Source organism: Taudactylus pleione, unplaced genomic scaffold (genome assembly GCF_031769625.1).
Source record: "Taudactylus pleione unplaced genomic scaffold, aTauple2 ptg000687l, whole genome shotgun sequence".
Taxonomy (NCBI): Eukaryota; Metazoa; Chordata; class Amphibia; order Anura; family Myobatrachidae; genus Taudactylus; species Taudactylus pleione.
In genome coordinates, this window is record NW_028285089.1 from 1,093,423 (window position 1) to 1,106,545 (window position 13,123).

General features: G+C 42.3%; 1 protein-coding gene across 1 annotated transcript in view; it reads left to right on the forward strand.

Annotated features, from left to right (window-relative positions):
• The window catches only part of RABEP1 (rabaptin, RAB GTPase binding effector protein 1), a 134,551-nt gene that overhangs the window by 32,007 nt on the left and 89,421 nt on the right, over positions 1-13,123 (forward strand). The window contains exons 2-3 of the mRNA XM_088456104.1: positions 5,259-5,387; positions 11,363-11,566. Coding sequence (XP_088312230.1) covers positions 5,259-5,387; positions 11,363-11,566 — 333 coding nt within the window. The remainder of the gene's footprint in view (positions 1-5,258; positions 5,388-11,362; positions 11,567-13,123) is intronic.

The window sequence follows — 13,123 nt, forward strand, 5'->3', positions numbered from 1 at the left end:
TCAGTCTGCTCAGCATGTAGATTCAGATACATCATCTGAGGAATTTGATGATGCATCGGGTTCTTCTCCAGGGTCTATCTCCAGAGAGGAGGACCATACTTCTACAGTGGTGAGGGTGGTCAAATCAATCCTAATATACAGGATGATGAGCCGGCTCCTAGACAGAATGCTCCAGTGTTTAAACACCAGCAGGTGGTAAAAGCGGAGTTTCCTATGTCTGAGCAGCTCACTGAACTTATGGAAGAAGCATGTAGTAACCCAGATAAACTGTTCCATGTTTTACGAAAAGATTATCATCTTTGTTTCCTTTCCCAGCTACTGAATGTGCTAAGTGGGAAATCCCTCCTACTGTGGATGCTCATGTGACTCATTTAGTCGGGAGTGCTACGTTGCCTATTCTGTCAGCATCTTCTCTTAAAGATCCTACAGATAGAAAAATTAAACAGCATGTCTTAAAGCAGTATTTTCATTGTCTGGAGCTGTTATTCGGCTGGCTATGGCTGGGGCTTGGGTATCCAAGGCTGTTGTTAGCACGGGGGCATTGGAAGATATGCTACCCGAGAACAGCTGACCTATATCTCCCACATACAGGAATCGGCCTCCTATTTGGGAGAAGCTGCAATAGATGCGGGGGTCCTAGCTTCTAAAGCATAGGCAGCCTCTGTTTTGGCTCATAGTGCGCTTTGGTTAAGATCCTGGAAAGCAGATACGGGGACAAAGAGGGCTCTGGAATCCTTACCTTTTTTTGGAAATACAGTCAGGTGCATAAATATTGGGACATTGACAGAATTTTCATATTTTGGCCTCTATTCACCACCACAATGGCTTTGAAATGAAACAAACAAGATGTGCTTTAACTGCAGACTTTCAGATTTAATTTGAGGGTAATTACATCCAAATCAGGTGAACGGTGTAGGAATTACAACCGTTTCTATATGTGCCTCCCACTTTTTAAGGGGCCAAAAGTAATGGGACATCCAGGCTGTCTAGTTCTGTCTAGTTCTCGCAGGACCATCAAGCAGCAAACTAAAAGGTCCTGGCAAGCCAGACGTCCAGCTTCTAAGCCGGACAACAAACCCTCTGCCTGATGGGACGGGCCTCCTCCTGGGGATCCTAAGGTGGGAGGCCGACTTCTTCAATTTGCAGACTACTGGCATCAAACCGCAACAGATGCCTGGGTACGAGAAGTGGTCTCCCAGGGGTATGCTCTCACTTTATGGAGGCATCCTCCCCAGAAGTGTGTCTTTTTTGTACAACTCCCCCATCGGAGCCTATCAAGGCCTTGGCCATACAGGAGGCCATTTACTCCCTGCTGCAGGCACGGTGATAATCCTGGTTCCTGTGGTTCAACAAGGAAAGGGTTATTATTCCAATCTATTTTTGGTTCAGAAACCAAATGGGTCTCATCGCCCTATTCTAAATCTGAAAACCCTCAACAAGTTTATCTGTATACCCAAGTTCCGTATGGAGACTCTCCGATCAATTATTTTGGCAATGGAACCTGGGGCTTCCGTGGACATTCAGGATGCATACCTGCATGTGCCTATTACATCCCACCAACAATATCTACAGTTTGCTGTCCTGCAACAACATTGCCAATTTCAGGCACTGCCCTTTGGGCTATCAACGGCCCCTCGGGTCTTCACCAAAATAATGGCAGTGATGACGGCCTACCTAAGGAATCGGAATACTGCCATACCTAGACGACCTTCTGATATTGGCACATCTCCGGCTGTTCTACAACACCATCTCCAACTGACCATTGATTGCCCATAGACGCATGGCTGGATAATCATTTGGAAGAAATATTCTTTGTCTCCAATACAGTGGATGGTACATCTGGGGGCCCTTCTGGATTCTCAGGCACAAAGGGTGTTTCTGCCAGAGGACAAGATTGCGTCCCTATTATTGCGAGTACACAAATTGCTACGCAATCGAAGGGTATCCATTCTATCAGCGATGCAGGTTTTGGGGTCAATGGTATCCACCTTTGACATGGTGGAATATGCTCAGTTCCACTCCAGGCCTCTGCAGCAATTGATTCTCTCCCATTGGAGTGGACAGTATAATCTAATATGGTCCCGGAGGATCCTTCTCACTCTGAAGGTTCGTCTCTCTCTCGTGGTGGCTACAAAAGGATCATCTGGGCAAAGGTCGCCCATTCTGGATTCCAAATTGGGTGCTTCTCACCACGGATGCCAGTCTTCGCGGATGGAAGGCGGTGACAGGTCATCACACCTTTCAGGGAAGATGGACAAATAAGGAAAGTCATCTGCCCATAAACATTCTGTAGCTTCGAGCAGTATACAAAGCACTTATCATGGCACAGGACCTGCTTCAGGGCAGGCCGGTCCAGATCCAGTCCGACATCACGACCACAGTAGCCTATTTCAATAATCAAGGAGGCACGCGAAGTCACGCAGCCATGAGGGAAGTGACAAATGTTCTGATCTGGGCACAACGTCATCTTCCGGCTATCTCTGCACTGTTCATCCCGGGAGTCCTCAACTGGGAAGCGACATACACGCCATTAAGTGGGCTCTCCCCTCAGGGGTTTTTCAACTCCTGTGAAGAAATGGGGCATACCAGACATAAACCTCATGTGACAATCACAAGGTCCGGGACCAGAGACCCCTCAGCCAAATTCATGGATGCACTTGCAGTGAAATGGGACTTCAAGCTGGCATATCTCTTTCCTCCGATTTCCCTCCTCTCAAGGATCCTCAGGAAATTCCAGCAGGAAGGCGCAACAGTGATACTAGTAGCTCCTGTTTGGCAAAGACGCCATTGGTTCATCGACATACAGAATCTATCGATAGACACTGTTTTCTCTTCCTCTATGGCCGGATCTGTTAGTACTACATCCGATCTTACCCCGTCTGTCTTTGACGTCGTGGCTCTTGAGTCTTCCATCTTTAGAGCCAAAGGTTTTTCCAGCTCTGTGATTCAAATGATGCATAGGCCACCAAAACCTTCCTCTGCTCGCATCTATTACAGAGTTTTGCATTCTTTTGGTCAATGGTGTTCCCAAAGAAAGTATGACCCTAAGGTTTTTAGGGTTTCCCGGGTACTTGCTTTTCTCCAGGCTGGGTTAGACTTCGGTTTCCGCCTGTCCACCCTCAGAGTACAGGTTTCTGCATTGTCAGTTTGGTTCCAGCAAAGGAAGGCTTCCTTGCCAGATGTTAGAACTTTTTTACAGGATGTTCTCCGAGTTCAGCCACCCTTTGTCCCACCGGTGGCACTTTGGGATTTGTCTTTTGGTTCTCCCATTTGAACCACTGGACTCAGATTTGAAATGGTTGACAGCGTTGACACTTTTTCTCCTCGCTATCTCTTCTGCACGTTGAGTCTCTGTTTTGGCAGCGCTCTCCCTTTTTGATTTTTTACCAGGGTAGAGCTGTTCTCTGTTTACGGTTGGGTTACCTTCCTAAGGCAGTGTCCCGTTTTCATTTGAATTAAGAGATTGTGGTTAGACCTTTCTGTAGGTGAAGCCTCCCTGGTTGTGATTTGTGCTCTGCGTCTCTGTGGATCGTACAGACTCTCTTAGAAAATCCGATACTCTTTTTGTGTTGTATGGTCTTCACAAACGAAAATGGCCAGCTAACAAACAAACTCTGGCTCGATGGGTTACGTATGGTTATCGCTCAGGCTTATACAAACACGACGACAGCACATTCTACCCGGTCTGTGGGACCATCGTGGGTGTTCCGTCGTGGTGTATCTGCTGAACAATTGTGCAAGGCAGCCATGTGGTCTTCTTTCAACACTTTGCTTAGGTTCTACACCTTTTATACTTTTGCCTCTCAGGATGCTTCTGCACAGGAGCGTCCCCACCCTTAGGGAAACTGCTTTAGGGTATTCCTGTGGATCCCTATGGACCCTGAAGAAGAAAATAAGAATTATGGTAGACTTACCTTTGTTAGCTTTTTCTTCAAGGTCCACAGGGCACCCACCATGACTCACCTGGCTGCATTGGGTAATTTTTCTTTCGGTCACGGATTCCTTCTTTTTCTGTGAGTGTTCCTGATGTACGATTTGTTATTCCTTCTCCTTTTTCCTTCTCCTGCCTTGGGCTTGTTTACAAAACTGAATGCCTGGGGGCGGGGTATATATGGAGGAGAACCTGGGGCATCCTAGGAGCTGAAAGCTTAACTGTTTAGTGCCTGGATCACTCCAACCACATTATCCCCATGGCATCCCTGTGGACCCTATTGACCTCGAAGAAAGCATTAACAAAGGCAAGTCTACCATAACTCCTTTTTTTTTTTTTTTTTTTTTTTAAACTATACTTTAAAAATGCAACAATTGTAGAACCTTCTCTTTTCATGGAAAGTTTATACATACATGCTTTTTCGACTGCAGTCTCATATGCCCTACATCATTGGTTTTCAAACTGCATGCACAAATAGCTTTTTGACACTGGAAACTTGAGAACCTGTGATGTCAGTAGATGACATAGCAGTGTGACCTGGCGTGTATGCATTTCTGAGAGCAACTGTCTCCCGCTGCTAGAGGGCTCTGCCATTTCAGCTTTCCTAGATACTGTTACTGTATGTACACTCTGCTAGAGACTATCTAACCCAGGGATGGGGAACCTCAGGCCTGGGGGCCGTATAAGGCCCGCGGAATCATTTGGTCTGGCCCTCGGAGCATTTTTCTGCTAGCCTAATCTGGCTAGCAGGGTGCCTAGAATGGCACCCTGCAGCTAGAATCTATGCAGCAGTGCCGCCTGGAGCGTCCTTAGGATGCTTTAGACTGTCACACCGCTGCCCTTACAGCTCCTCAGGATGCTCTGGGCATTGCTGTAATCACCAGGCCCACGAATATATTGTTTTATATATATATATATATATATATATATATATCTCAAAATGGCCCTCGACAGAAAAAAAACTGGGTGTGGGAACTGAGACGGCGGAGCCATATAAGTTGCAGGATGCGACACACTTCTACAACAGTTACGACATGCCTGATTTCTTTGCCTTCACTCTCATTGTCTCCCCCGAACGTTTCCTGGCTGTCAAGTCACCCTGAGAATAAATAGTCACTGCGAGCGACTACGGTAATGTACCGTGATGCATGAGCCGTGCGTCTTATACGCATGCACAGATTGCCGATAATCACTCACCTGCAAAAACATTGGCATAGTGTACAACTCTGAATCAGGCTCATGCTACATTATGAATTAGTTTTGAAGTAAACCTGTATACAGTGCTCCATTGTGTAATGAAAGTGAACCTTCATCTCTTAATTAACAGATGCTCTGCAAAAACGAGTGGAAGAACTGGAGAGAATTAATGCAGAATTTCTTCTGACCAAGCAGCAACTGGAGCAGGAATTTAATCAGAAGAGGGCAAAATTTAAAGAGTTGTATTTAGCCAAAGAAGGTAAGCCTTTATGATTTAGGTTCTGGTTTGTTCTTCCCCCTGTATATTAAATGTTTGCCAATTTACGCAAAACGTCATTCATTATTTTTATTTTATTTTTGAGGCACTTAGGGGTTTATTTACTTTTGTTAATGTTCATGCCCGATATTTGTAAAGGCAGTGCTTTTACAAACCTTGTCTTGTTAGTAATACTGGGCATGAACAGAAATAATCTGTTACCATATTCTAGTCTATTTGTACTTGTTCTTATAAGGTAGGTATAAAGGAATTTTACTTGACAAAAGACAAGTAAGAGTAATACTTGAAAGTGGTTGTTAATGATACTTGCTTGTCCTAGACTTTTCTTGTTTATTATGGGCACAGTTAAAAATATTAAATAAGAATATTAAATAAAAATGAGTAAAAATTTGTGTGCGACTTAAGCTGGACATACATCAAGCATCTATCAGAGCAATTCCCCGTTTTGCAGATGCCTGGGTCAGGTGATCGGCAAACTTCAACGTGTTGGGCAATCTCAATTCACAGATTCCGATCCAAATATGTTTGGAATCAGAGAGTCAGGGATTTTTAACATATCTATGCCCCATAGTCAATTGGGGGGCGAGAATAGCAAAAATACAGCAACTGCGATGTTTTACCTGCAGGTGTCGGATTTTTGCTATTCAATTAGGTGTGTGTTATTTTTCTATTTTGAGTGCCAGGAGGTTTTTTTTCTTGCACCTACAGAGCAAGTCTAATTTTTCCTAAAATCATTAATTTTAGAAAAAAATCAGTGGGACTTGCTCTGGGACCCTGGCGGCATCCCCCCTGAGGACTAATCAAACAATTGGATTGAGGACTAATTAAGCAATCTTCTGCATCCAGCATCGGGTCTGCAGCAGCTGTTAGTATGTAGTGTGTGGTGAGTGTTTGTAGGTGTGTATGAGTGAGTGTGTGTGACCCCCGGTGTGTCCCCCCCGTAATGGGCGCTACATCTCCCAGCAGCCCTTGTGCCTCTCTGCAGCCCCTGGAACCTCCCAGCAGCCCCCTTCCCAGTGAGAAGATTAAGGGGAGGCCCCCGGGCAGGTAGGTGTAGATTTTTTTATTTTATTTTTACGCATCGTGGGGTTTTCAGAGCTGAAAATCCAGCGACCACTTTTTTTTTTTTAATTGAATACCACGGGTATCGGGAGCATGCATACACGAGGTAATCCAAAATTGGCAGCAAGGTGTTTTCCTCGCTAAACCTCGCGCTCAATTGAATATGCCCCATAGTATTTTGCCAATGCCCCATGAAATTTCCGATAATCACAGTCCGCAGATAGGCATAGGGCAGGAGTCTTCAAACTTGGCCCTCCAGCTGCTGTGGAACTACACATCCCAGCATGCACTGCCATAGTTTTAGCATGCTGTTATCTCAAGAAGGTGGTAGTGCATGCTGGGATGTGTAGTTCCACAGCAGCTGGAGGGTCAAGTTTGAAGACCTATGGCATAGGGAATTGCCTAGCTAGATGCATTACTTTAAGTGGCACACATACTTGCAGATCTAGATAGATAGACATCTATATGGAGATGGATCAGCTTTTTATACTGCAGGACAGAAAATGTGGTCAGTGAAAACCACAATTAACAGACGTGCTGTCATCAACTTGCTGCACAGCTTGTTCTTATTATGGTCCTGTCATCCAGTTTGATTGCATACATTTGTACAGTTTGGCTTCCCAGGATGACTCTGCAATGAGACATGTCAAATGAGATGCTGATTTATGGCCACCATTAGTTGACATTATTGTTAACTGAACTGATTTTTCTCAGTGGTGGCCATGAGCACTCTGACCGTTTGCTTGTAAAGAACACTCAAAGATCTGAAAGTGTTTCATTATTTGTTGTACCTTTCTAAGTAAGAGTAAACCAAGCACTATATTTGTGGTCATTGTGTCCCTTGGCTGTCTCCATTGCCTTTGGGTATGACAGTAATTTAGTAAAGAAAGTAAACACACACTTGTACTTTTAAAACACAGGTGTGATCACTTTTCGTATAAATAATTAATACTTAGGCCAGGGTCAGAGCATCTATTGTATTTATTGGTTATCTGCACATCCATGTAATCTGTGTCATTCGGGCAGGCTGGAACAACCTGTAAGCCAGTCAGGTGGTCAGAATGTCGAAGGCAGCACAGTTCCTGGAGATGTGTGTAAGTGACCTGCCATGTGCTACTTAATCAGAAGTTCCTACACATCTTGTTTAGTTCTGTCATCAACACAAATGTACCAGATTGTTTTTAACTGGCTTTTAGGTATGTGTAACACCTGGGTAAAGGAAGGGACTTTTCTACCCTTATATAATAACAAATAAAAAAAGGATGGCCTATTTGAGTATGGGCCTGATTCAGAGCCGCTCGTAAGCAGGCGCTCGTTCGCTCCGAGCGATGTTCGCACAACTGCGCATGCGTATGGGTCATAATACGCATGCGTGAACCAGTCATTGCGGTCGGAAATTGTGTGCTCGCAACATAGCGAGTGTCTGCTAATTTGAGTGACAGAATGAGGCGTTTGTGGGTGGTAACAGGGGAAGGTGCTTGAAAACGGGGAGTGGAGATCCGGACGCAGGCATGCCAAACTGTCAAAACGGGCGTTTTAAGGGTGTGCATAATTAACAAAGCAGCATCATCGACCACGTCACTTGGTTGTCTTTTAGCCTGAACTGTTCGCATGATTGCGGTAGGAAAATCCAACCACAAGCACTGCGAGCAGTTCATACGCCTTTCGATGTACTCGATTAATCTAATAAATAGCGGAGATGACGTAGGATGCGAGCGGCCAGGGGGCGTTTTTTAAAAAATAGCGAGCGCATGTTTCGTTCGCTCGTTCAGACATAGAGGCGTCAACAGACCGCAAAGAGCGAGCACTCTATTTAAATATCCGGCCCCTTTTTCTGAACGAGCGAGCGCAAATAGCGTCCGGCTCTGAATCAGGCCCTATGTTCACAAGTAGACCTAAATGTTTTAATATAGTTTGTATGCATTTATGAACCAATTAAAGTATGTTTGAAAAATGAGTGTGTGTTAGTCCAAATTTTGCATTTAGATGCATATTGTTGTTTGTTTTGTTTTTTTTGTTTTGGTTTTTTTTTTCAGCCAATTAAGTATATAACAGGCAAATATAAGAGTACAAGTATATATATTTTTGTTTGGTTTTGAAAAATACACAATTAACACATGATAGTGTTGTACTGGAGATTTTACTCTATGAGCGGACAAGCACCCCCAGTCCCAGAATAAAAGTATAGCAGATAGATGGGAGCTTGCTTCACCTCCTTCTAAGATGATAAAACATGTCATAATAATGAAGATTGAATTTCACTTGGCAGCAATGTCCCTTGTCTTGTTTATAAAACAGCAAAGCATCCCGCACTCACAACATTTTGATGTGTGATGTGTACACATGCAGCTATCATGTTGCCCAAGTTATACTTGTGTATTCAACTTTCATCTAAGTACATGGGACCAACTGACCTGGGGAGTTGCCTGTGTATACAGTAGGTAATGTAGCATTTCTTTAACTTCACATATATTCACCTGTACCGTAGTCTTTGGCACCTTATTCTTCTGAGTCCTCGTTTTGTTTGATGCATGGAGAAATGACTCTGCACACAGTTCCTCTGTTTATTTAGCAGTGCTACATGTGATTAATATATGTATTAACAGTAAATGTTTGCTGCACTAACAAAGCCTTATGACTATCACATTTAAAGCAGATCTCAAGGCACTGATTTCTATGCTGTGTGAATAAAATGTGATTGGCTAATGTTAACATTAATGGGACAAGGTTATTGTCTAGCATAACATTTTAATAGGACATTAACATACATTAATAGGACATTTAAAAGACATTGACAATTTTATTTTCAACAACCGCTTCCCTTTGGTTATTCTTGAGTGAAAAATCTGTCCAATATAGCACTGAAATGCAGTATTGTACTGTGATCCTTGCCAATGCTTCTAATGTTAGCTATTACATTTATTTATTATATATTTATCACCAGTTATTTATATAGCGCGCGCACATTATGCAGCGCTTTACAGAGAATATTTGTCCATTCACATCAGTCCCTGCTCCAGTGGAGCTTACAATCTATGCACACACACACACACACTAGGGTTAATTTTTGTTGGGACCCAATTACCCTACCAGTATATTTTTGGAGTGTGGGAGGAAATCGGAGTCGAACCCACAACCTCAGTGCTGTATGGCAGTAATGCTAACCATTACACACCGTACATGTGCATGGTTTGTTATTTTCATCCATTCAAAGAAATGCTTAAGCAGATGAAAATGCATTCAGGTTAGCGTGCTCATTCACATTTATGTTTCAATGACCACAAAGCCTAAAAAAGTGTTTTTATAAAAGAGATCAACATTTACAAATATACAGTACAGTATATGCAAAAGTTTCACTATCTTATCAGAACTGGGATATTTCCGTTAAGGTTGATCTAATTGGGTGGGGGATACTGCAGATAACAGACTTCCTGTCCGTTATCATATCAAAGGACACTGCAGTCAGCATCTTTGCTTCCTTTTCAAAGAAAAAAAACACACAATGTACAGTACTCAGCTGCACAACAAGCACAAATATAATGTTAAACACTTTTTGTCATGGTATGTAGACTTTTAATATATGGTAGATGTGTTATAAATAACTCTTATATTATGCAATTAGTTTTAAAGGTTTATTAGTGTTTCATAGTCTAAAAAAAGGACAAGGGAACACTCATAGTGCCTCAAATCAGTGTAAATAGCCAAATTTGATCGTGATTTAAATTCTTGATAATATGAAGTAGGTCATCTCATGTTAAAAGCTCTTCAAAATATCCTGCAATCCACCACTATGCAGCAAGAATGTTGTCTGGAAAAGAAGAAACTCCACTAGTGCATTACTGATAAAATAAACTTAAAATGTGGTCACAAGGATAAACAAATATCGGGCTCATCTGAATGGTGTCCTCTGGCATTGCAGTCACATAACTATCATACAACAGATGCTGAACTCATACGGTATTAGCAGCCCAAATAAAATCCAGAGATGAGAAAACAAAGTCACACAAAAACTGGACATGAGAGGCCACCCAAAACATTTAGTTTCTGTGGCTTCATCAGCAACAAAGTTATATAAACTGGTGACTATCCAAACAAGTTGTTTAATTTGTGTACTGCCAACACAACAAAACATATAGTTTGAAGGCAAAACTATGACCAAACTAACAGTATCACAAAGTGCCACACATGTCAATTTGCAGCTTGGCACGGCATTGAAAACAGACTGACCGCTATTACCCTGAGAATAGAAAAGTCTACGGTGGGAGATTAGCGAGTCGTAGGATTAAGAGTTGGTGGCAGCTAGCAAGACCAATACTCCTAACAAATGTATAGGTAAATCAATCAGTTTAGACTTATTGGTATTGTTTGCTATCTGTAACTGAATAAATGGCTAATTGCTCTTTTAATTATAAAATATTAAGGCCTAGATTTAAGTACGGAACCTGCATATTAGTCCTAGATGGTAAAGTTTTGGAGCCTTTGGTGTGCCACTTAAATATTCTGAGTGATACATCTTCACGCTTTTTATGGGTTTGCTGACCCCTAGCATAGTATTATGTTTATTGGATACATTCATGTACTTTTATTTTCCCTTATCTTTTGAAGACCTGTAACTGTCAATATGGTTTTTGTTTTACCTCCTACAATTACTGTGAGGGGTACTATTAAACATTTAACGAGGTGGAAAATGACATGAGGAGTTTATAAATTCGATTTTAGTATATTTTAGTTCTGCGAAGTTCTTTCTGGGTGATAGACCCCATACTTGTATTTAGAAGGACCATATAAATAGAAGTATGGGATCTATTTAAATAGATCCCATACATGTATTTATATGTTATGTATGTGTGTAATTCGGCCAAAAAAATAACTCAAAATGGTTCCCTCCACTGCAGAAGACTTAAAGCGCCAGCAGGCTGTTGTACAAGGTGCGCAAGATGAGATGGCTCAGTTGAACCTCCAGCTATTACAAGCACAAGCAGAGATGGAGAACATCAAAGCTATAGCTACAGTATCTGAGAACACCAAGCAAGAAGCCATTGATGACGTGAAAAATCAATGGCAGGAAGAGGTGGTTTCTCTTCAAGCTATCATGAAAGGTACGATACCAAACAGCCATCTCTTCTTATCAATACACCTTTAATGAAGTTCTTTTATTGCCTTTCAGTTCTTTTGCTGCTATACTGTTTGAGGTACACTATTGCAGTCATTTCACATCTATTATAGAAAAAAGGCAGCTCAACTTTGTATCTCATAAAGTGTTTATAACAAGACACTATTTTAATAAGCTACTACTATATGAAAAAAACACAGGGCATAGTGCTCTACATGAAAGTAAAGTAAAAATGTATTCTGTCTTTATACAACATTTAACTTGTTAAATTAATAGCGGCCTACTTTACATACATTAAAGCTTAACCACTTAACTAATATTTTCCCCCCCAAAAAACGCTCATGAATAGTTTTGTGTTTTTTTTAAATATTAAGTTAAGAACATACATTTTTAAAAATATTTCAATACTTTATAGAAAACAAATCTGCCTAGGGGTTGTCTGGCACACTCCGTGTCCATAGATGGGCCAAGAGGTTCTTATTTGCCGTCAAATTCTATGTTTCATAGGCCTCAATTGTCCCCTCAGTGGTAATAGATTTCACAGCAGCAGTAGATCTACAGTAGCATTTTTAGTTAATAATTAGAGTTATGGTAGACTTACCTTGATAACTCCTTTTCTTCGATCTTCGAGGTCCACAGGGATACCATAGGGATAATGTGGTTGGAGAGATCCAGGCACCAAACAGTTACAGCTTTCAGCTCCCAGGATGCCTCGGGGTCCTCCTCCATATATACCTCGCCCCTAACCACAGGCCTTCAGTTTTGTTAACAAGCCTCAAGGCAGGAGAAGGAAGAGCAATCGTACACCAGAAACCCTCTTACACAAAATGAGGGAATCTGTGACCGAAAAAAAATATCCAATGCAGCCAGGTGTGCCAGGGTAGGTGTCTTTGGACACTATGGACCTTGAAGAAAGAAGTTATCTAGGTAAGTCTACCATAACTCTAATTTTCTTCTTCAGGGTCCATAGAGATCCACAGGTTACCATGGGGATGTCCTAAAGCAGTTCCCCTAAGGTGCGGGACGGAAAGGAGAACTAGTCGCCCAAAGGAAGAATCCTGAGAGGCAAAAGTATCAAAGGTATAAAACCTAAGAAAACTGTGGACAGAAGACCATGTGGCTGCCTTACACAGCTGTTCAGCAGAGGCACTACGACTAAACGCCCACGATGGCCCTACAGACCCAAGTAGAATGTGCTGTCACCGTGCTTGGGACAGGGAGATCAGCCTGTGTGTTCACCTGAGAGATAGTCATGTGTAGCCATCTCGCCAGAGTCTGCTTGTTAGCTGGCCATCCTCTTTGTAAAAACCATATAATACAAAAAGAGCATCTGATTTTCTAACAGAGTTTGTGCGCTCGACATGGATACGGAGAGCACGAACTACATCCAGGGAGGCTTCACCTACAGAAATATCTGGTGCATGAAAAGCTAGAACTACAATTTCTTCATTCACATGAAAATGGGACACTACCATAGGAAAGTAACCCTCCCTTGTACAAAGGGCAGCTCTATCCTGGTGAAAAAATAAAAATGGGGAGTAAC